General features: G+C 43.8%; 1 protein-coding gene across 8 annotated transcripts in view; it reads left to right on the top strand.

Moving 5' to 3' along the window:
- The window catches only part of AMBRA1 (autophagy and beclin 1 regulator 1), a 141182-nt gene that overhangs the window by 118035 nt on the left and 2690 nt on the right, over nt 1-20457 (top strand). For 7 of the 8 annotated variants that reach the window (XM_054826909.1, XM_054826908.1, XM_054826911.1 and 4 more), the window contains 2 exons: nt 11219-11311; nt 12920-13113. In XM_054826909.1, the coding sequence (XP_054682884.1) occupies nt 11219-11311; nt 12920-13113 (287 nt within the window). Of the gene's footprint in view, nt 1-11218; nt 11312-12919; nt 13114-20457 lie in introns of those variants that run through there. The other variant, XR_008577303.1, reaches the window with a different exon arrangement.

Genomic DNA, 20457 nt, shown 5'->3' on the forward strand with positions numbered 1-20457 from the left:
ATGATTCTTTGTGTGGATCATTGCCAACTGATAGACCTGCATACGTATTAGATCACGAATCTGCTGTCTGCCTGCACGTGGCTTCACGTTACCACATGGTAGTCTGTGCTTTTAGGATGTAAGATAGGTTTGTGTTCAGTCCAGAAGTGTAGTGTTGAAAGGCTCTGAGGCTGCCACAGAGGATGGGCACCACTGAGCAGCTGAATCAAGGCACTAAATTCATTTCATGCCATGCTGCATGAAAACAGGAAACCCTTTAGGCACACCACTTGAGGTGGCGTACTCCACTTAGCAAATGAAGTGGACTACTCACTGTGGCTTGGAGGTCTGTCTCAGGAGGTGTGAATTTCCCCCTGCTTCTGCTATCCTGCTGCACACTGACTTTTCTGTGTGGCTGCTAGTGCTTTTTAGCCTCCCCAAGCTGTTTCTCCCCAACCATGTACTGCCTGACATCTTTTGTAACTATGACGAGTGCTAGTGCTCACTAAAGTATTGTACGTCTTTCTTGGCTTTGTGTAGTTCAAGGTTTGATTCAATTCTTGAATCTTTGGGTTTTGCAACATGGAATGAAATACACCGTGTCTTGTATAGTAGAAACACCTCTGCTGAATTAAAAAGGAATTTGGTTTTTTAGTGCTCGCAGCCTTTCCTATCCTGTCACATCCTAACAAGAGCTTTCTCATTCAGAAACACCCCTGGTGGGGCTTCTCAAACGTTAATTGTCTTGTAGAACATGAACAGGTGAGACTGAAAGTGAGGAGGAGCAGACTGCACACTGCTTATTGCCCTTTGCTGGCTTCTTTTGTGGAGGACTGCCATGGGAGAAAGGCAGGGGGTCCAAATATCAGTTCTTCGTTGTTTCATCTTGAGTGCCCCTCCGCCCCCATGCTCAGGAGCAGGTTCTGGAAGGGCTCAGTGCTCACGTGCTTTTGAAAAGCAAAAACCTCAGCGTTCTGAGAAAACTGTTTCAACACCAAGCACTCAAAGCACCTTGTCTAGGGCTAGCTATGTAATGCAGACATCCACAAGAGAGGAGGGATTTCTTCAGCAGACAGAGCCTCTGGTAATGGAATTAAAATAACCCCTGAAGATGTATCTGGTTCAGAGGCAGCATCCCTTGGAGTTCTCTCATTGGGAAGTAGGTGTGGAGAGTCTCAAATTGATTCAGTGCTATGCAGTGTGCATATTTTAATTCTTTGTGGTGAGATCTGTCTCTAACATAAAATTACTCTGGGAAAAGTCTCTTCACGATAAATTCCTATGCTTTGCAAAGGATCATTACAATTGTCTGTCCATGCCAATCCAGGTGGTTTGGTGGGTTTTTTTACCCCCATCTGAGAATCGCATATCGTCTCGTCTGGTAATGGGGACAATGTGTCTGCATCTAGTTATCAGTGTTGGTAAAGAGATGGTGATCTATCCAGCTGCCTGGTGTCGTGTCTCTCTGCTGGCTGGCTCCGTCAGTCAGGCTCTTCAGCCTCTAGCAATGATGCCCCCCAGCAGCGTGAGCCCTGGTGCATTGTTTGCCTTTTAAGAATAGCTTCTGGAGGATGGAGTAAACAGAGACAGAAGGAGGAGCTGTCTTCCTTCATGTGTAAGGGAGGGATGTTAGCAACTCTGCGCAGGGAAATGCTCTCACAACTGTTAACTGGGGCGGCTAGAGATACTGGTTATGTCCAAGTCCTCCCTGCAGATGGCCTTTTGAAAGGCAGCATCTGCATCGTGGCCTTTGACCACAGCCAAGTAAGCGAATGCTTACACAAGATACATGGAATTTTCTAAATGAGGGGAAAAGATTATTTTGATTGATAAAAGGACTGAAAAAGGGAGAAGGTGGCCAATTTTGTGCTAAAGATGTGTCCTGAAAGCTTACAGTTTGATTTTGTTATTCATGCATTTAAAAGAAATCTGAAATTAATTATTTCCAAATTGTGCAGAGAAGCCTTAGGTATCCCTGAGTGCTAATAGGCTCAGTCATTGCAGATGCAAGAGAAGTAGAGTGGTAATATGGAGGCTTGAAACAGTATCTCCATTCTGATACCTTTTTTATTCCATTTCTATTTCCGTTTCTGTATGTGAATTTGATATCCAGGATGAATGATGGCATTAGGTGGAAGATGCCCTCATAAAATTCCACTTAATATGTCTATGAATCCTAGAGATAAATTTTGAGAGCTGCTTTAAGTCTTCAGTTATAAGCAAGTTCATTTCCCTCACCCAATTCTTCAAGATACACTGAAGCACTGACTAGTTAGTGACATTTATTTTCCACCATGAGGAAGGGAACTTGGTACAGAGCTCAGCGTTAAAGAAACTTGACCTGCTACTTACCAGTTTGTGTTCTGTGTCACTGGGCTTCTGCAGGTCCTTACTGGTTCTCAGATTGGGTAGCAATCTTTCTAAGAGCATGGCCACATACTCTAAGAACAGTTACCAAATGCTTCACTTATATCTATTCAGATCACACCTGCCACCTTTTCTTCCTTAACTTTTTTCTAATTCTATCTACAAAAGCAATTAAATTTCATGCAAGCAATTATTTGACTTACTGCCTACTGCATGTGGCTCACTCTTTCATTGTTTTCATATATCTTCTTTTCTCTCTTTGTTATATTACTGTCTTTAAGGATAAAAGTTACACTTAGGAAAGAGTAATTGTCAATTTAAGTATGGCTTTCTTTTTGAAGAATGCTCTAAGTTGGCTTTTTTGGCCTTTTGTCACTTCCTCAGTTTTTTTGTAATGTAATAAAAATCAGATGTGAATGGCTCAAAAAAGTTCTTAATTTTTTTTATTTTTTTTTAATTTTCTTAGTGATTTCAACTAGCTGCTATGCCTGGCTCCTTTTCTTACTCCCTAATTGCATAAGTATCCTTGGATATTTTTTAAGTGGAGACTTCAGAGAGAAAATTCAGTATCTCGTCCACTTTGAGTCGTCATTGATTTTTGTCCTTAGCCTCACTGATGAGTAGAACTTTTTTCCTTCTAGTACCATTTTTCTCATGTTTATTTTTAGAACGTCTTTTCCCTCTTTGGCAGCACCAGTCCATCCTGCTTTCTTATAACCTTTCTTCTCTCCGCAGGTCTATACTAGACTTTCCTTGTTCAGTTATTTACTCCCTTGGCTTTCCAATAAGATCATCTTTAGTTTTCCGGTCTTTGATCCAATTTATTTGTGGAGTTTCATTTGTTGTCCCTTATGCATGTGTTTTCCAACAGGACTGTAGTGAATCCAGCTAGCAAATAAAACAGCCAATTTTTTCTTAATTTTCTTTCCCTTTTTTAAATTCTCAAGCTATCTGGTTGAGGTAAATGGTCTCAACTCAGTGTCTATAAACTGAATTGTGGGAGTAATAATTTTCAGTTGCGGGGGGTTGATATTTTTTCTTTTTTTTTCTTTTTGAGCAGGTTTCCCCTGTGTGCTAAACAGCACACTTTTTAGTTGGCTAATTTCAAAGCTACTGAAGATTAAAAATGTAAAACTGGGCCTGCTCTGTGGATCTTATTGAGATTAGAGCAAGCCAAGATCTTGGTTCTGGAGCTTGGCAGCTTAATGTGTGCACATCGCAATGTTCTATTTAAAAAAAAAAAAAAAAAATTTTTGCTATGCTTGCTAATTTTAAAAGTTTATTCTGAAATTGATTTCTCCCATTCTAAATGTGTTTTCCTGGTTTAGTTTGTTGGCATATGATCTACAAAACGAGCCTACTTCGAAGTCGCTTTTAAATCAACATAAATGTTAGTTTCTGCTAAAATGCTAGTGAAAGTTCAGAGAGGACTAAAGACTGACTTTGGCTCCCAAGACTTGTAGCAGTTTCAGATGTTTGAGGCCTTAGAAGGCTTAAGCAATTTGCACTCCCCCAAAGACTCCTCTAACATCCTAAATTGTCTAAGCCACTGGAAGAGCTGATAGATCATAAACAGCTTAAGATATTCTGAGGGTTCAAAGCTCATTTGGAGTATAATGTGCCTGTAATCACTTTAAGCAATTAACAAGCCTTTAGGTTTTTTAGAGGACATTAAGCAAGTTATCCATCTTTAGAGCTTGATTTAAGGTGATACCAGACTAAATTGTTCTTATTTAAGGAACTTAAATTCTGGAGTCTGTTATTTACCTTCCAGAGGATCCCTGCATGCTACTCAGTGTGGTTGGAGCCAGATAAGTGAAGGACACCATGGAATACTGTGAAGAAAATCAGTGAAAACTCAGGAAATTCTTTTTTGGTCTATTTCTGCCTTGTTTACTCCAGGCTATTTGGCCTGTGTGGTTTGTTCTTATTCACATAAACATGTTTTTTAATTTTTTGCCTTTTTTTTTTAATAGTGCTAAAACTACTGTGTAGTGCACTGTATGATACACCAAAAAAAAATCTTACCAGTATTGTAGGAGCAAATATTAACTCTGGGTCTTCCTTGCACAAGTGTTTTGTCCATCTGCTTACAGAAATGCATTAATTAAAATATTTTGCGTTTAATGATGGCCTCAGTATGCACCATCCAAATTGGGATATATCCCTTCTAAATGTCAAAGTATCTGATGACTAGTTACAACATCAGTAGCGCAGGAGCTGCTTTAAAAAAACTGTTGTGGCTTTTCATTAGGAGAATTGATATTGGCATGAAAGCTGTCTGTGAGGGACTTTACTTATCCTTATTCTCAACATAGGTTTTGCTGTGTAGCTTTGTGTCCCTTAAGGGCAGCGCTCTCAACATCAGTATTTGTACTTGGATCCCAAGATAATCAAACATCCAGGCTTTTATACAAAACTCTCTCATTCTGCTCTGTCATTGTCTTGGTGCTTAATTTCCATTTATCGCTCCTGTTGAATGTGTTAGAAGACTGATTCTTAATTTAAGACTTTCTCCCTTGGAATGTAAGACAAATTCCTCTTATGCTTTCTGTTGATGTGTCCTCCATTTCAACTCATTTTATAGAATCGTAGAATCATAGAATGGTTTGGGTTGGAAGGGACCTCAAAGATCATCTAGTTCCAACCCCCCTGCCATGGGCAGGGACACCCTCCACTAGAGCAGGTTGCCCAAAGCCTCATCCAACCTGGCCTGTGACTCATCTGCCACACGCAAACTGTAGATAGGTTACAATTGCTAACTCCTGGAAGTCACTTGGATTTTAGCTGTTGTGCCCCTGTGGATCAGAAGAAACCATTCTGTAATCTCTCTTCTCTTTCTGTCTCTCTGTCTCTCTCTCTTTGAGGTATCTAACATCTTAACTGACTGATGACTCTCTTCCTTAGCTGAGATGTCACATTTTTGCCCAGGGAAGGTGACTGGTAGAGGTGTGCCTTCTTGTATCCAGCTTTAGTTGCCCAGTGATGGGCAGAACAAACTTGTGCAAATTCACGCTGTTGAGACAGAAAAGTGTTATTAGCTACTGATGCCTCCAAATTTGTAAGGCTGACCTCATTTAAATGGTGTGAGTTTGAATAGAGCCTCCTCAAAAATCCCGATGTGTAACCTAGCCGGCAGGACCGCACAATCAAATGAACGGGGCCAGTCATCTTGCATGGTGTTCTGAGTTGAGTTGGCATCCTCCCTGAAGCAGGCACATGGCTACCAGCTGCACCAAGCTGCTTGCTGTCCTGCTTCTGCAGCACCTTTGGCAGTTCAAGTAGGTGTCAGGATGTGTTTCTGCATGGTTGCTGGTTTCTAGGCAGGCGAAGCTTGCAGGATTCTAGAAAATTAGCAGGCTGTATCAGTATAGGGAGCAGAAATGCACCTGCTGCTAGTTGCAGAGAAGGGGTGATCTTTCCATTGTTGCTTTGGATGTGATGAATAGGATAGTTTCATACGTCACTTAAATGTCTGTGTGGTTGTTAATCGTAAACTGCAGATCTTGTGTTCTGTACGACTTACCTTGTTAGGAATTTCTTTACTCGGTCTCATGCTCTTCTCCTGGCTGGTCATACGTGGGCTGTACGCCAAGGAGGTGCTCCAGAGTAGGCCAGTGCCAGTGAAGCTGCCACCTCTTTGGTCAAAAGGAATTACTGCTCAGCAGAGCTACGCCAGGAATCCCGTTTGCTGGTTCCATACAGTTTGCACTGCAGCCAGTTTTGACTTGGATTTGTCTCTGCACTTGATTCATCGCCTGCACAGAAAGCTAAATATTTATGAAGCAGGGTGTTAGAAATGATTGTTTTCCTATCCAGGCAGCTGCTGGGAGTGCCAAACTTTGCCTTGTACTGACAATACAGTTGCCTAGCTAATCATGGGAGCCAGGGATGGGCTTGCTGTGCTGATCATCACATGCTGGCAGAAGAGATAATGAGCTGCTGACAAGGATGCATCTGGAATCTGGCTGAGCATTGCATCGCATGAGATACCATGTGCTGCTGCTTCCTTCCCAAGTCAGGACAATGGGTTCCTGTGCCTTAGCACAGTGTCACCTTGCTCTCTGTAGCTCACTCTACATTTCCTTGATACAGTTTGAATGACAAGTTTACACAAAGGGACGAAAGCACATCTTGGGAAGTTCAAATCCTTTGTAAACTAACCTGGTTTTGTATCCTTGCTCTTAGTGAATAGATAATATATTTGAGAAATCAGCTTTAAAGAGTAATTTCTTTTGTGGAGAAAGTGAACCTTGGCAGCGTGAAAAACAGATATTCACCTAGCTGCGTGCTGCGTGACATCACTTTGCAGCTAGTCTTCTTCATGTTGTGCTTGCCACAGTCTTCATTCTAGTGATGGGGTTGTGCTGATGTTTTTAGATGGGTTTGCAGGCAGCAATGTCTTAATCAAAATTTAATTCAGTGCTGTAGCAGGTAAGTATGCTACTGTTGGGCCTTTCCATGTGGCAGGATTTGAAGGAGAGCAGTGCATTTGCCCATTGGTGCTACCTTCTTCAGTATTGGGGATGGTTTAAGTTGAAAAAGACAGTAAGTGCTTTTTATGTCTTCCTGGACATGCATACCCTACTTGCAAATTATGGGGTTTTGTCTTGCCATCTTGCTCCTGAGCTGTATTGTTACGGCAGAGTTGGGGAACTTCCTCAACTCCTGATTTTGGATATGCCAGCTGGGGGGTTACCCAGATGTCTAAGTCGGTTTGTGCTGACCTGTGCTTTGTCAATTTACTTTTCAAATACTGGTTAAGCCAATGCAGTAAATTCTGTTTCAGCTTTCTTGTCATGTATGAATAATTTTGTCATTAATGCCTAGAGCTTGGCCCTAGTTTCTTCAGGGGGAACATACCTGAGCTGTGTAGGCAATACCTCCATGCAGAGGGAGAGGCTGTGCTGCCTAAGTTGTTGGCTCTTGGTACTTAACAGGCTCCGCTCTGAATCCTTATATGACTTTCAGCAAAGCATGCAAGTCTGTGCCCTTCATCCTCTCCAAGCTTGTTAATGATGTGAGCTGGACACAGGCGTGAAGGAAAAGTCCATCTCGGAACAGATCCCTGCTGGGAAAGTTGGGCTGTGAGCAGCTCTGCATTTAACAAAGCTAATGGAAATTTCCAGGGAGGGCTTAGAGAGCTTAGTGACAGCCATAAAAAGGAAGAAAATAAGAACTTGACTAAGTGGACTTCACTGTCCATGACTGACGCAGTGTGAAGAATTGCAATTTTTCACCCTGAAGCCCAGGGCAACAAATGTCCTCCTTACTGCATCCACATCCAAGTAGCAACATGCTCCATGGTACACAGAGCTTCTACCTTATGCCTTGGAAAATGTAAAGTGCTTCCAGCATTTCCATGTTGAGAGTTTGATGGAGCAAAAGTTAAATGCTTACATTACCTGAAAAATATTCATTTCTCCAGTGTAAGCTCTGCTTCTGTGAAATGAATAGTCAGGCCTTGATTTGCAAATCTCCTGGGAAACGTACTGTGAAAGGCTTGCTAATTTACAAAATTCAAGCAATATTTTGCAATGGGAGTTAAAAAACCTTTAGGCTTTCTGAAAAGGGAGATCGCACTGTTTTAAATAGGTGTGGTTAAACTAGTGCAAATCTTTAAGCTTAATTGAAAATCTGATTTAAACCATGGTAATTGTGTTGTGTACTTAAGTTGGTTTAAGGTGCGATTATGTGATCAAGTTTCTAATGCAGGCATGGCCTTAAAACTGACACTTAACCCATACAATAGCAGCATTTCTTTGATATTTTTGCTTATTAAGAAGGGAAGTGATGATCTTTGTATAAAAGATAGTGCCCAACCAGTTGCCTCTGTTAAGTTCAGGTATTTGCTTTCCTCACGGTACCTTGATGCAGTCTGAAACATCTCTTCTGTAGCTTCAGTCAGTCATCCAAAGGCTGGAAGACTTTGGGGATCAAAGCTGGATATCGGTCTTAGGGCTGTGGAGAGGCAGATGTGGGTTCCAGGTCGGAGAGATGCAGATGCATGCAAAAGAGATCAAAGATCGTGCTGAGGGCTTTATCGCTTGAAGTCTTTTGCAAGAGGTGGAGTTGGGAGAGGGTAAGTTGGTTAGTTGGCCAAGGGAAGAGTCTGCTGAAAGGTAGCAGTGAGGATGCTCACTGCTGCACTAGCAAGTGCCGGCTGTTTGTTCTGAGCCACTTTTTTGGCCCCACAGGGAGGCACGCTCAGTCCAAACTAAAAAGCCATGTTAAAGTGGTGTTGAGGATGTTGAACTCTCATCATGGCCAAATCTAGTGACCTTGGCTTAAGCCTGTTCATCAGTGTTCCCAGCATCAGCAACGAGAGCAGTGACACCAGCTGCTACAGGTCCTCCATTCTCTGGCAGTAAATGAGTAGCCAATAGGACCCTGGCAGTGAAACTCAGTTGATAAATGACAATGTTTAAAACCAATGTGCAAAGTCATGTATTAAATGGAATGGCTATTGATTTCATTGTCCAGGGAAAAGTGCAAATTGACAGCATGGAGTTAGAACAGACTTTCCTGTCCAACAACCCCATTGTATGGTAGTGAGCCTCTGCAGAATAGGTGGGAGCAAGGACGGGAGTTTTTAACCTGATGTACTGCATGTCAGCTTGGTACCATGATGCTTTTGTAGAAGTGAGATGAATCAGACTCAACGAGGTGTGTGCGTGTGTGCAGGAGCTGAGCTTTCTGTGTAGTGCAAGAACACGGTGTTTGGAGGAAGAGAGGAAATACAGTATTGCCAACTCACGTTTTGGCCTAGGGAAAGCTTTGCAGTCTTCTGGTTTATTGTCTTGGGAGCTGGCAAGCTGGCAAAGACAAGTTGGGCACACCGAGCACCTTGGCGAGGAATACCAGTCGTGTAGGTGGCTGTGGGGACTATTCCTGTACTTTGAAAAGCATGAAGAAGTGTGGAAGGAGGGGGAGAAGAGCATGGGTCGGTTTAGCTCTGTTGTGTAATAGCTGCAGATACCAAGCAAACTAGACGTTTTATGGAAATTTTGACTACCAGGTCAGAAAGTCTCGCTTGCCTAGGGAGTGTGCTACTTTGCAGACAGCAAAGTGCGACAGCTAAGCCTCAGAATATTAGGCAGGGGATGGAGCAGCCAGAGGGACTGGCACGGTTTTAGTGACAGGTTACCATCTGTCAATAAACTTTGAAGCCTTTGTAAATCAGCATCTCCCCAGTAGCTGCTTTCATGGGGTATAATGCAGCACAGGGCTAGCTCAGCACAAAAAAAAAAGCGATGACTGATTACTTCCTGTAGACTCCATGCATGGTTTTGCTGACCTAATTTTCTCCAGCTTTCGGCCCTTGGTCCTGACCTGGGGTGCTGTCACCCCAGCAGCCTAGCCCCAGGCCTCCAGCACACACAGCTCTCCATCGCAGCATGTCTGACCTGCAGCGTCCTCTAAGCTGGAGTTCTTGCCAGTTCTGCTGAGGCATCTCATTACGGGGACAACAGCTTTTATATGTATGTAAAACACCATGTTTGTGCCTGAGCCATAACCAGCTACCAACTACTTGCTCTGAATCCTTCCTTGAGATTATGACCACACTTAGTTCATGCTCTGAGATTGCCTGCTGTGTGATGCAAGTCCAGCTCTTCAGATGCAATTCCCTTCTGTCTGCACAGGACCTTTTTTCTTTTTTTTTTATTTATCATCTTTTTTTCTTTTTTCTTTTTTTTTTCTTTTACTTGCCTTGTGGTGACCGCTGTACAGCACTGTTAACTCTCCACCTAACAGCAGCATCAGGTGTCTGCAGTCCAGCAGCCATGTGGTGGTACACAGCACCATTTGGAAACCTCCAGGCCAGCTCACAGGGAGCTGGTGCGACAGCATGGCGTGGCAAAACACTGTAGAGAGACTCTCTTCTGTGGTAATGCAGCCCAATAGTGCTTCTGGAGGTGGGACACAGCCATAGGTGGGAGATCTTCATACTGCCTTGGACTGCACAGCGTGTGCCTGTCCTCTGACATTCCTGTATGGCACAGAGTAAGCTGGATTCGCTCTTATCCTCTTCCAGTTTAAGAGCTGTTGGGCCTTAGAAGCAGCGGGAGACACAGCGTTATGGTTATGGAGGTTTAGTTTCTGCAATTGCCCGTAGTCTTCAGAAATGACATGATGATTAGCAGCTATACACTGTTAACCTTGCCTGTTCTTGCGAAGTGATTAGCCGGCCCTGGCTTCATGTATCTTTTTGGGAAATGCACTGTGAAAGGTTGCCAGAGCATTGGCTGTTCTGTTAAACTTAGTAGTGTTATCCGTAAAATTCAAGTTTTGGACTTTTCGGACACATATGTAGTTGATCCAGTACAAACTCTTTTGTGAAAACTTATGAAAATATCCTCTACATCTGCCCTTGCTCCACAGTGACTGTCAGTGAGAAGGCTGTATAGAGATTTATTTATAGGTAGAATGAGAACCATTTGCAAAGAAACTAAGTGTTTTGCTTAGCATTACCTAGTCCAGGAAATGCTGGCAGGCACCACAGAGAGAATTGGCCTTCCCATTCCAATTCTTTGTTTAGTCACTTGAAGTTAGGGTAACCTGATTTTATACACACAGTTGTATGTCTTCATTTCCTGAAAATCTCTCTGCTTCTGTTGCTGTGCCTCAGTGCTAATGTTGAACTGCAATGAATGGAATATTCCAGAGCAATGTGGGTAATACAGCGCTCCATGTTTGCAAGGCTGTTTATGGTGATGAGCCCTTTTAACAGAAACGTGAACTGAGCTAGATCTGCAGTTTCCGTAGGGCAGGAGTCAACACTGTCCTTTGTGTTGTGGGGATATAATGTGGTGCTGGCTGGAATAGTGCCCTGTCATGCTAATATTTTTTTTTCCTTCTTTGGTGTTTCAAGGGCCTTAAACTCTGGAGTTGAGTACCACTGGGACCAGCTGAATGAGAACGTCTTCGCTGTGCATTCCAGCAGCAGGAGCACTGAGCGGCCTGGGTGAGTCTCCTGGGTGTGGGTTAGAGAGGCTTGACCCTTTCTGCTGCTTTTGTTACATCTGATGGCAGCACTACTTCTTCTTTATTCTCTTAGCACTGGCAGCTTTAAATATGCAATTTTTCCCCCCCTTTGACACTGCCTAATTGGGTCACCTGGTCTGCTTCCAGCCAGTGACATTCAGTGCCCCAAAGTGCTACCAGTAATAGTGAAATACATGTGTCATCCTTTGCCTCAGTAACAACTGTTGCAAGCTGCGGGAGGAACATGTGAGGCTTGATGTATCAAAAACCGTGCAAAGTAAATGGCCTTTGGAGGATAACTTGAAGGACAGGGGGCGTTCACAGAGATGAGTGCAAATCCACTGGGCGGTCCTGGTGACTGATTTTCATCCCTTTAGTTTCTGGTCATGGGACAGTTGTTTCTCAGCTATAAACTCTAAAAATAAAGCTAAATCCCCTGACAGCCCTATTGGCTGCTTCATCCAGTCTGTCTGGTGATGCACACATTAGTTATTCTAAACACAAGGGTGATGCTGCAGTCCCTTGCTTCTTGCCCCAGTGACGAGTACTTCTCTGTAAGCCAGCTGTTCTCAGCAAGAGGATGACAGTCTTGTTTCTGAATTGTGAGCTCTAGGATCGCAAGGAAGTTACGAGCTGGTGTACAGGGCAATGTCTGTGCTGTCCTACAGCCTTGGTCTGATTGAGAGTGAAAAACAAGCAGTAGAGATTCTTTACTCTGCCGTGTGAGTGGATATTGCTACTACTCACATTTTTTGACAGCACATATCAGTCTTGCATGATGGGCTTAGGAGCAGCTTGAAGGCAGAAATACTGCTCAAGAATGAACTAGCTCAGAGAGCAAGAAAAGTGTGGCAGCTTTCAAAAACTTATGAAAAAAGATTGTGAATGAGGAAATATTTCCTAGAATCTCTACCATTCCCAGCACTTACAGCCAGAGGTCAGTTTTGGAAAGAGCATCCAAGCATTGTCAAGATTCAGCTCTTGTAGCAACTGTTCAATTCTGAGAAGCTAATGAGCCTTGAGGTGATTCCTGTCATTTGCTTCTGAGAACAGAGAAGTTGTCTTGTCCAACTGGAATGGGCAGAAATGCCTGCTGGAGTGCATTCACGTGTGATGCTGACAAACTAGGAGGTCCAGAGGAGGGAAGGGATATGGGCTGCGTCCTTGGGAGTTAAAACCGCCCTGCTGACGTGCAGAGGGAGATCGTGTGTGTGTTTATGGTCCTGCGCTGCATGTCGTGTTGCCTACTCGATTCAGTGACCCTGAGACGGAGTTGTTCTGCAGACTTAGCGATGCTGCAGGGGTATCTATCTATGCCTGTCAGACACGCTGCTTCTGTGGAAGGGTGAGTGGATTGTAAGACTCTGTTGGCTTAAAACTCAAGAGACCAGCCAGCTGAGGCTGGAGAGGAGCGTCTGTGTGTGTCTAAATAAGTGCAGGTCGCAAGTCCCTCCGGCCTCGTCTGCATAGGGGCTAGCAGGTGCCTGGCTGGAGTGGAGGCAAGAAGAGGCTCAGGTGGATGCTTCGATCTTGCTGGGGCACGTTGCCTCCAATGCTCCTGGTCTTACTTGTTTTTCTCTCTTTTCAGAACCAGCAGAGCCACATGGAGGACAGACAGGGACATGGGCCTGATGAATGCCATAGGCCTGCAACCCCGAAACCCCCCCACCTCTGTGACTTCGCAGGGTACCCAGACCTTGGCGCCTCAGCTGCAGAATGCCGAGACTCAGACAGAGAGGGAGGTACAGGAGCAGGAATCCGCCTCTGCAGGGACTGGGGAAGGTAGGAGCTCAAGCAATGATTTATCTGACGGAGCGTACCTGGTGAATGAGGAGTTTCTACATAGGTTCCACATCCTGTCAGTACGTTTGGACACTCCTGTTATCTCTTCAGCAAAGATTTCTCCAGTCTAATTTGCCTGTAGCCAGGCCAAGATGGTCAGGAGAGTGAATTTCTGCTCATATGAATAGAGAAGTTGTCTTTTTCACATGCTTTTAGAGGACAAAACGAGCTCTTCTGCAAACCATTGTATCTTTGTAGAATCAGCTGTACTGATTCTACAGAAGTCCTCACAAATCTCCTGAACTCTAACCATTGGTAAGGCTGCAAACTGTTAAGAATTACCCTTTCTGCCTCTATGTTATAGTTTAGCTTAGTCCTTCAACCTCTGCATGTAAAACCTGCTCAGCTCAGCTTCTGGATACAAAGTAAAACACTGTAAATCACTTCTCGCAAAGCAGGTATGAGTAGTCTGTTTAGTCTGATCAATGAAGGCTGTGATGAGTGTCCAGCTCAGCTATTCAAAAACATCTCTAGTGTTTTCCAGTCCAGGAAGACTTACCAACATGTAAAGAGCTGGAAGCAGCTGATGTGCAATTCCTATATGATGATAAAGTCACTGATCTTTTGAAAAGCATGATGATTTTTTCCAGGCTTCTTGTCTTTACAGTGTATCATTGTGCTTGAATTCAACTCTGAAGGCTTCACTAGGAAGGAGTTGGACAGTATATGCATAGGAAAGACAGAAAATCAAAGAGACAGTTTTGAAGTTGTTGGTTCAGGATGAACCCACTTGGCTTTGGGAAGCAGCCTATGACATGCCTGTTTGTACCTGTGTGCTTGCTTGTGCTCTGTCACTCTGAAAGATGCTTTTTGGCATGTGACTCTTCCACAATGCCTGTTGTGCAGCATCCAGCGTGTGTGATAAGGCTTTGTGTTTCTCTGATCTGGGCTCTTCTGTTCAAAGTTAAGTGGCAAATTCCTGACCTCTGGGGTTTCCCATCCACTTATCTCAGCAGAGCTGAGATTAACCTCTCTGGAAGGTTAGTACAGTTGAGGGCGTGTGAATAAGGCTGGAACGTAGGATGGCTGGACAAACGCTGAACTTGTGGGAACTGGTTCTTCCACTGAGTGTGGTATGCAGACTGAGAACAGGGTACAGTATGGAACCTTCTTGCATCAAAGCTTGCATGCATGTTGCATGATGGCTGATGCTGCAGGCTTGGGGGTCTTTCTCTGCTCTGTTAAACCAGTAGAGTTCTCCAGTACTCCTCCTCTCTGCTGCTGTTCTGCAATCGTCTGAAGGTTTCATTATCTCATTCTTCTAATTAACCTTTCAATTTTCAGATCTAGATCATGGTTTTTAACTAGACCACTAATTAGATGGGGAAGGTTTGTCCTTTACCAGTGCCTCGGGCAGGGTATCTCTACAAAGAAGCAAAACATGTAGCATTTGGAAGAAAAGGAGCGCAGACAACAAGCCTTAGGACAGAGACTTCTCTTTGTGTCTCCCTTTCTTGCTTGGAAGAATATCGACAAGTTCCACATCTGGTGTGATTTCTGGCTCAGATGCTGACTTATTGCATGTCCCCTTGCAAGTGGCCTCGCCTGCAAAATCAGCTGTGACACTCCTGTCTCCTGTATAAGGATCTTTAGAACAAAGGAGTTATTCCAGTATGGATGCACGCACCGGAGATGAGCCAAGCGGTCTTACCCTGTAGTTGATCAGTTCTTATGCCAGTTGCATCCTTGGTGGAAATTCCTAGCTCAAGAGTAGCTAAAAACAGGGAGCTGTCAAGACATGAACTATCAGAAGCACGTAGGATCCAAAAAACCAACTAATCCATGACAGAGGAATAGTACAAGGACCTACTGTGAAGCAGAAAGACAGATTTTCAGCTACTGTTAGCAGCACCTCAACCAGTTTAGCCAGGGACTTTTGTGGTATCGGTGGTCCGGTTCATCCAAGAGTCTTTGTGCTTCACATTATGCTTAAGCACCATTGCCCTGATTGTGACATTAGGGTTACTGTTTTTCCAGCATCATAAATTCTTGTGATGCCCGTCCAGTGTGTTCAGGCAGGTTAGATTAGATGCTGTGCTGCTTTTCTGATGGTTAATTTGCCCACTGTATCTAACATAAATCTTTGTCTGTCGAAAGGGAAACAGTGTTTCCCAATAGCAAGCTCTAGATGTCAGGGACACGAAGAGAAAAGAAAAAAAAAAAGGAAGAAATGTGCTACTACTAACTTGGTGTGTGACCTAGGGCAAATTATTAATCATCTACCAAATGGGAATAAATCTTCCCCATAGTATAGTACACCAGGGGCTGTGAAGATTAATTAATGTTTTGTATGGGGCTTTAAAGATGTAAATCACTATGTAAAGGCTTAGCAGTATTAGCAGCAGCAGAATGGATAAATCAGATGTGATTCTGAGTAATGTAAAGGAAAGTGTTTTAGTTATCACCTCATCATGAGGGGTGGAGAGAACCAAAAGAAAACAAAAACCGCTTGAATGTTTTACACAAAAAAGAGAAAGAAAAAGACTAGTGCTACCCCCAAGAGTGGGTTTCTGTCTTATGTCCTGTCATCCCTGCTGTTACCAGGATTCTAGCTCAGGGCATTTCTTCTAGATATGTGCTTACTGTACAAAAAAAAAAAAAAAAAAGTATGCAGAATTGCATCAGAAATCTAATTAAGCTCTGTGCGGGTATAAATAGTTTCCTTTTCTCATGCAAAGCTCTGCGGGGACTTTGCTGTTCTGATTATCTTTCTACCTCCTTTGGAGGAATGAGTATATGATGACTTTATTAGAAGTGAATCCCTCTAACGTCTGTATCTTTTTGTTTTGCAGCAGTTGATAGCTGCCTTGTGAACTCTGCTCCCAAGCCGCGCATAAACCAAAGGAAGTTAGAGTTGAGAGAAAACTAGGGGAGGCACCAAGAAATGCCTAAAACAGTCCTTCAGCTGTCTCCTACTTCCTTTTAAGCTGACAGACATAGTGGAAATAGTGATGGCGTTGTAACTTTGAGGCGCTCTTAATTAGAAACAATCTGTTGGGAGTTATACTATGTTTTTCCTTGCAAATGGACAGGCATGATGGGGGAGGGATCTGTATTCAACTGGCAAATTAAATCTCACTTAAAAACCAACGAAAATTCCTAATGAGATTTAATGGCCCAAAGCTTTAACCTTTAGAAATTGTAATTCCCAGTCCAGACTGGGTCAGGCTGCTGGATCTGTGGAGTAGGGTGCAAGTGGCAGTAACTGTCAGGGGCTGCAACTGTGCAAAAGGTGCTGCAGGCTGAGGAAAAGGGACCTTTGAGAGCTGCAGGACACTTGTTTGCACTCCCATTCTGTCCCCTGGCTATTGACAGTGTATCAGGACATCTTTCTGGTAATCTGGTTGTTTAAAAGAAAAAATAACCCACACTCAAAAAAACCTTGATGGAAATAACTGAAAGGCAATTGTCATCTCAATTCCTATCATCTGCATTGTCTTTGGGGCTTAAAATTCGGATAGCTAGCTCAATGCTCATTGTGCAAGTAGGCACGTGGTATGAACTACTGAAATTGTAGTCATTGGAAGACTTGCTGTCAGTTGATTGCTACTTTGCCTGTCTTTGGGGGAGCAACATATTGACTACTGTCATGCCATACACAGTTCTTAACATATTTGGTTGAAGTGTTTCTCACCAGCTAGTACAAATTTCCATCATGTCCAACTGCTTTCAGAGGTTGCAGCAGATACTTTTGAGAGGGAAAAGGGTTGTAAATTGAAGGCTTGGGTTTGCGGGATTCGGTCTGTTCAAACTGTTAGTAGTGAAAAGCCAGCGTATGCAACTGGAACTTTCCTGGTATAAGCAAAGCATCCTGAGGATGCCTAAGGAGCACTTATAAGCAGAGTCAATGTGCCTGCATAATTTATTTAATCTGAGACACGAGGAATGTGTGTCGGGGGGCTGCATGGGCAGGAATACCCTGTCCCCAGCCGAGCCTTATGAATTCTAAAAAGAAACATGTTGTTTTATGTTAGCTAAACACGTTCTTGCAATGCTATTGTCAGATGTGATGTGACTTTTGTGCGATTAGTGCGGAAATGGGAACCAGGGATCAGCTTCCAGATCTGTGTCTCATTCTCCAAGTAGGAACGTGGGTAGCTCCCTTAGCCTTTCATCTGCCCGTCCATCTGTAAAATGTGCGTCATATGTCCTATAGAACTGCAAATTTCGGTTTCTCTTTAAAGCTCTCTGAAAAGCACTACCTAAAAAAGAGAATCAGGTTCTAGAAGCATGTACTACGCAAGCCTTTACAGTGTGCGCTACTCCAAGTACCTGGCTCTCTTGGGATTAAATTATGGGGGCTACTTTTAAACTCTCATTACAAAAATAAGTTTCACTCATACAAATCATCACGGTGAGATATTGCTAAGAAATTTGTTCTAAGTCAAAGCAGTTGTGTCTTTTCTGAGTTCTGTGAAGTTGTTTGGATTAGCTACCTCCGAAAGGAAGTGTGAACATGCTTCTCAGCTCAGTTGGGGAGAAAAGTAACTGGTAGTATTTCTTCTGGCACTAAGGGAGATGTGATTATTCATAGCTGGTTATGCTGTGCTGTGACCCTCCCATTCCTATTCTTATGCAAGGAGTGAATTCATTTTAAAATGCTGGTATTTTTATCTTTGAGCATCTGAATTAGTGGGTCAGCTCACACCTCAGAGCTATTATTCCATGTTCTCTGAAGACTCAGATATTTCTGCAGTGCTTACTCTTAGTTCTAATTTTAAAGCTTTGTTTGCAAGCTGGGCTACTAACTACTGCTGGTTTTAGAAAGAGGAAAGCCGACAATAGGAAAAAAGTCAAGAGCAATGTCAGTGTATCACACAGCCACAGAGGAGCCTGATCTCATCCTTGCTTCTGTGGGCTTTGCTCTTTATCACGTGTGTGCCTAGAGATAAAGAAGCTGTACTCCCCATAAGTACTTCAGAGACCACTTCATTTAAGAGTGGAAATGCTCCTGCCACATGCCAAGCTCCATTGAGCCAGATGTTTCGCCTTTGTAGTCTTCTGTGTCGAACCCTTGTCTTGCTGGAATAGCATGGCAGAGGACTTCTAAAGACAGATGCATTAGCTAGGAAGTATTTTGTTAAATGTTGGAACCAGTCAGCTAGATTGACAGAAATACCCTGGTCTTTGGGATAATTACTCTCAAGAGTGATGTTTTGTGTCTGTGTTTGGGATACATGGGGTTTTGGACCTCTGGAAAGGTCACTTTGGTTAGAGTAGAAAAGGTTTGTAGGGATGCAGCACTGTGGACACAACACTAATACTTGTATTGCAGAAGGGAACCATGGGTGATGTTTTTCTGTCCTGTCAGGCACAGAATTCATGTCCCTGTCCAGAAGAAGATAGAGACTGTGTCTCAAGACTGTTTCCTGCTCTGTGATGGATTGTGATACAGGGACAGCCTAGATGGAGGATAAATTGGCAGATGTTATACTTACACTGGTACTTCATACACTGGAGCTGGTTAGCTCAGTTTTCTAGATTTTGTCTGTAGTGCTCTGTAAGGTTTTTCTATTTCTAGAGAATGAGAGCTTAAGATAAAGGATTTTACAGAGCCTAGGATATCAGAAGGTAGTTTTGAGCATAAAATGAGAAGAGGAATTGCCTTCTCCATATGGAGAGTTAGAAGTGCTGTTACTTAGCCTATTCCTGCACAAGCTCAGGTTCTCGCTCTGGATACACCTAAAGCCTTTGGAGTCTGAAAAAAGTGTCACAAGCATGGGTTTTCTCTGTCCTGGGTTCAGCTGGTGGTGCAGGGAATGGGGTTTGGCCACTGTGGCAAGTTGAAACTTCTAGCAATCTGAGGTGTGGGGTTTATGGCATTGCTGCTGTTTTGGGTAAGTGCCTGTGTGTACACTCTGAACCTCCACCAAATGGAAGTTAGCTTATTTCACTTGCACTGAGTACTAATGTAGTCTGCATTGGCAGCCTGGTGAAAGAACGTGTGTGGGAGTCACCAGGCAGTAGAAACGGGCTGTATGTGAGTCTGTGCTGCACTCAAGGCAAATCGCGCAGGAAGCTTTGCTCTAAACCAGTCAGCCAAAGCCATTGTTGAAACCTGAGTGGGAGAAAGGAAGGCAGAGGTGCTTGTTGGCTTCTCAAATGGTGAGGCTCACTTCTGGCCCTTGACAGGCGGTCTTTCAGAATTTCCAGCGCTGCTCTATCTCTGTGCTCATGAGCTGAAGGCTCGTGACTTGCTGATTTCTGCTGTGGCATCAGCCCTTGCCTGTTTTCTGAGCAAGCAGCTGCCTCAACTGGAAATTCAGCCATGGCACCTGGTAGTTAAGGGGCAGGGAAGAGCGGGGGGTGCTGTGGTGTGCCCTGCCTGCGTGGGCTTCTCTAGTGAAGCACGTTTGTAATGCTGAGGAGCATTGGCTGGGGATGCTTGCTAACTCGCTATTCCAATGCTCCTGTATTGGTCTAGTTTGTAGTAAGTGATCTGTGAGGAGTACAGTCCCTGCTGGTTTGGGATTTGTGTAAACAGGGCTGACCAGCATGTCTCTAAGCCAGGTTGCACGTCTTGGCTTTCCCAAGCTTCCTCTCTGGCCTGGCCAGGTGTTTACAACTGCCCTCAGGAGGAAGCAATGACTGAATCCAAAACCATGCTTCTCAAACCTTCCACTTACTTCTGCTCATGATTAATGCTTCAGTATCCCCTGGCATGCGTGTTTTTCACACTGAAGTCTCCAGTCTAATAGCTGCCTCTGCTCTCAGTCTTCATGCTGGTCAGCCAGGTCCCTAGTTCATGCATCAGCCGCATCCTGAACAGGATTTCTCTGCTGGAGTTGTGGGTCGGGCTCTGCCCAGGAGGTGTTCTTGCTCATTCCTCTAGGCTCTGCTCCAGATTATCATGTGTTTACAGGTGTCTCTGTGGTCTCACTGATGCTCTAACCAAGGGGCTGTGTAATTGTTGTGTGTATAGTGGATATAGCAGGCTTACTACATTCCTAGCAGAAAGGGACTTATTTTACTTGTGAGGATTAAATTTGCCCTTAATGTCCATAATATTTCTACAGCAGGGCAGTAGGTCAGTAGACTTGCTTGAAGATTAAATTAGCCATACCCTGTGGTGGAGGAAGCTGGTGGTGTTTGATGCAAGTACCACTGAGCCCACGAGGAAAGGCAATAAGCTGTCACTGACAGACTGCACAACGTCTTAACAGCTTTAACTATCTTGCTTTTTTAAAAAATAACCTCTACAATGGCATGATGTAGACTGTGCTGAATACCCCAGCTCTCATGTTGAATACATGATCTCCACCCCACAGCCCCAGGCGGTTTTGT

The sequence above is a fragment of the Grus americana genome, chromosome 5 (genome assembly GCF_028858705.1).
Source record: "Grus americana isolate bGruAme1 chromosome 5, bGruAme1.mat, whole genome shotgun sequence".
In the NCBI taxonomy this organism is placed as follows: domain Eukaryota; kingdom Metazoa; phylum Chordata; class Aves; order Gruiformes; family Gruidae; genus Grus; species Grus americana.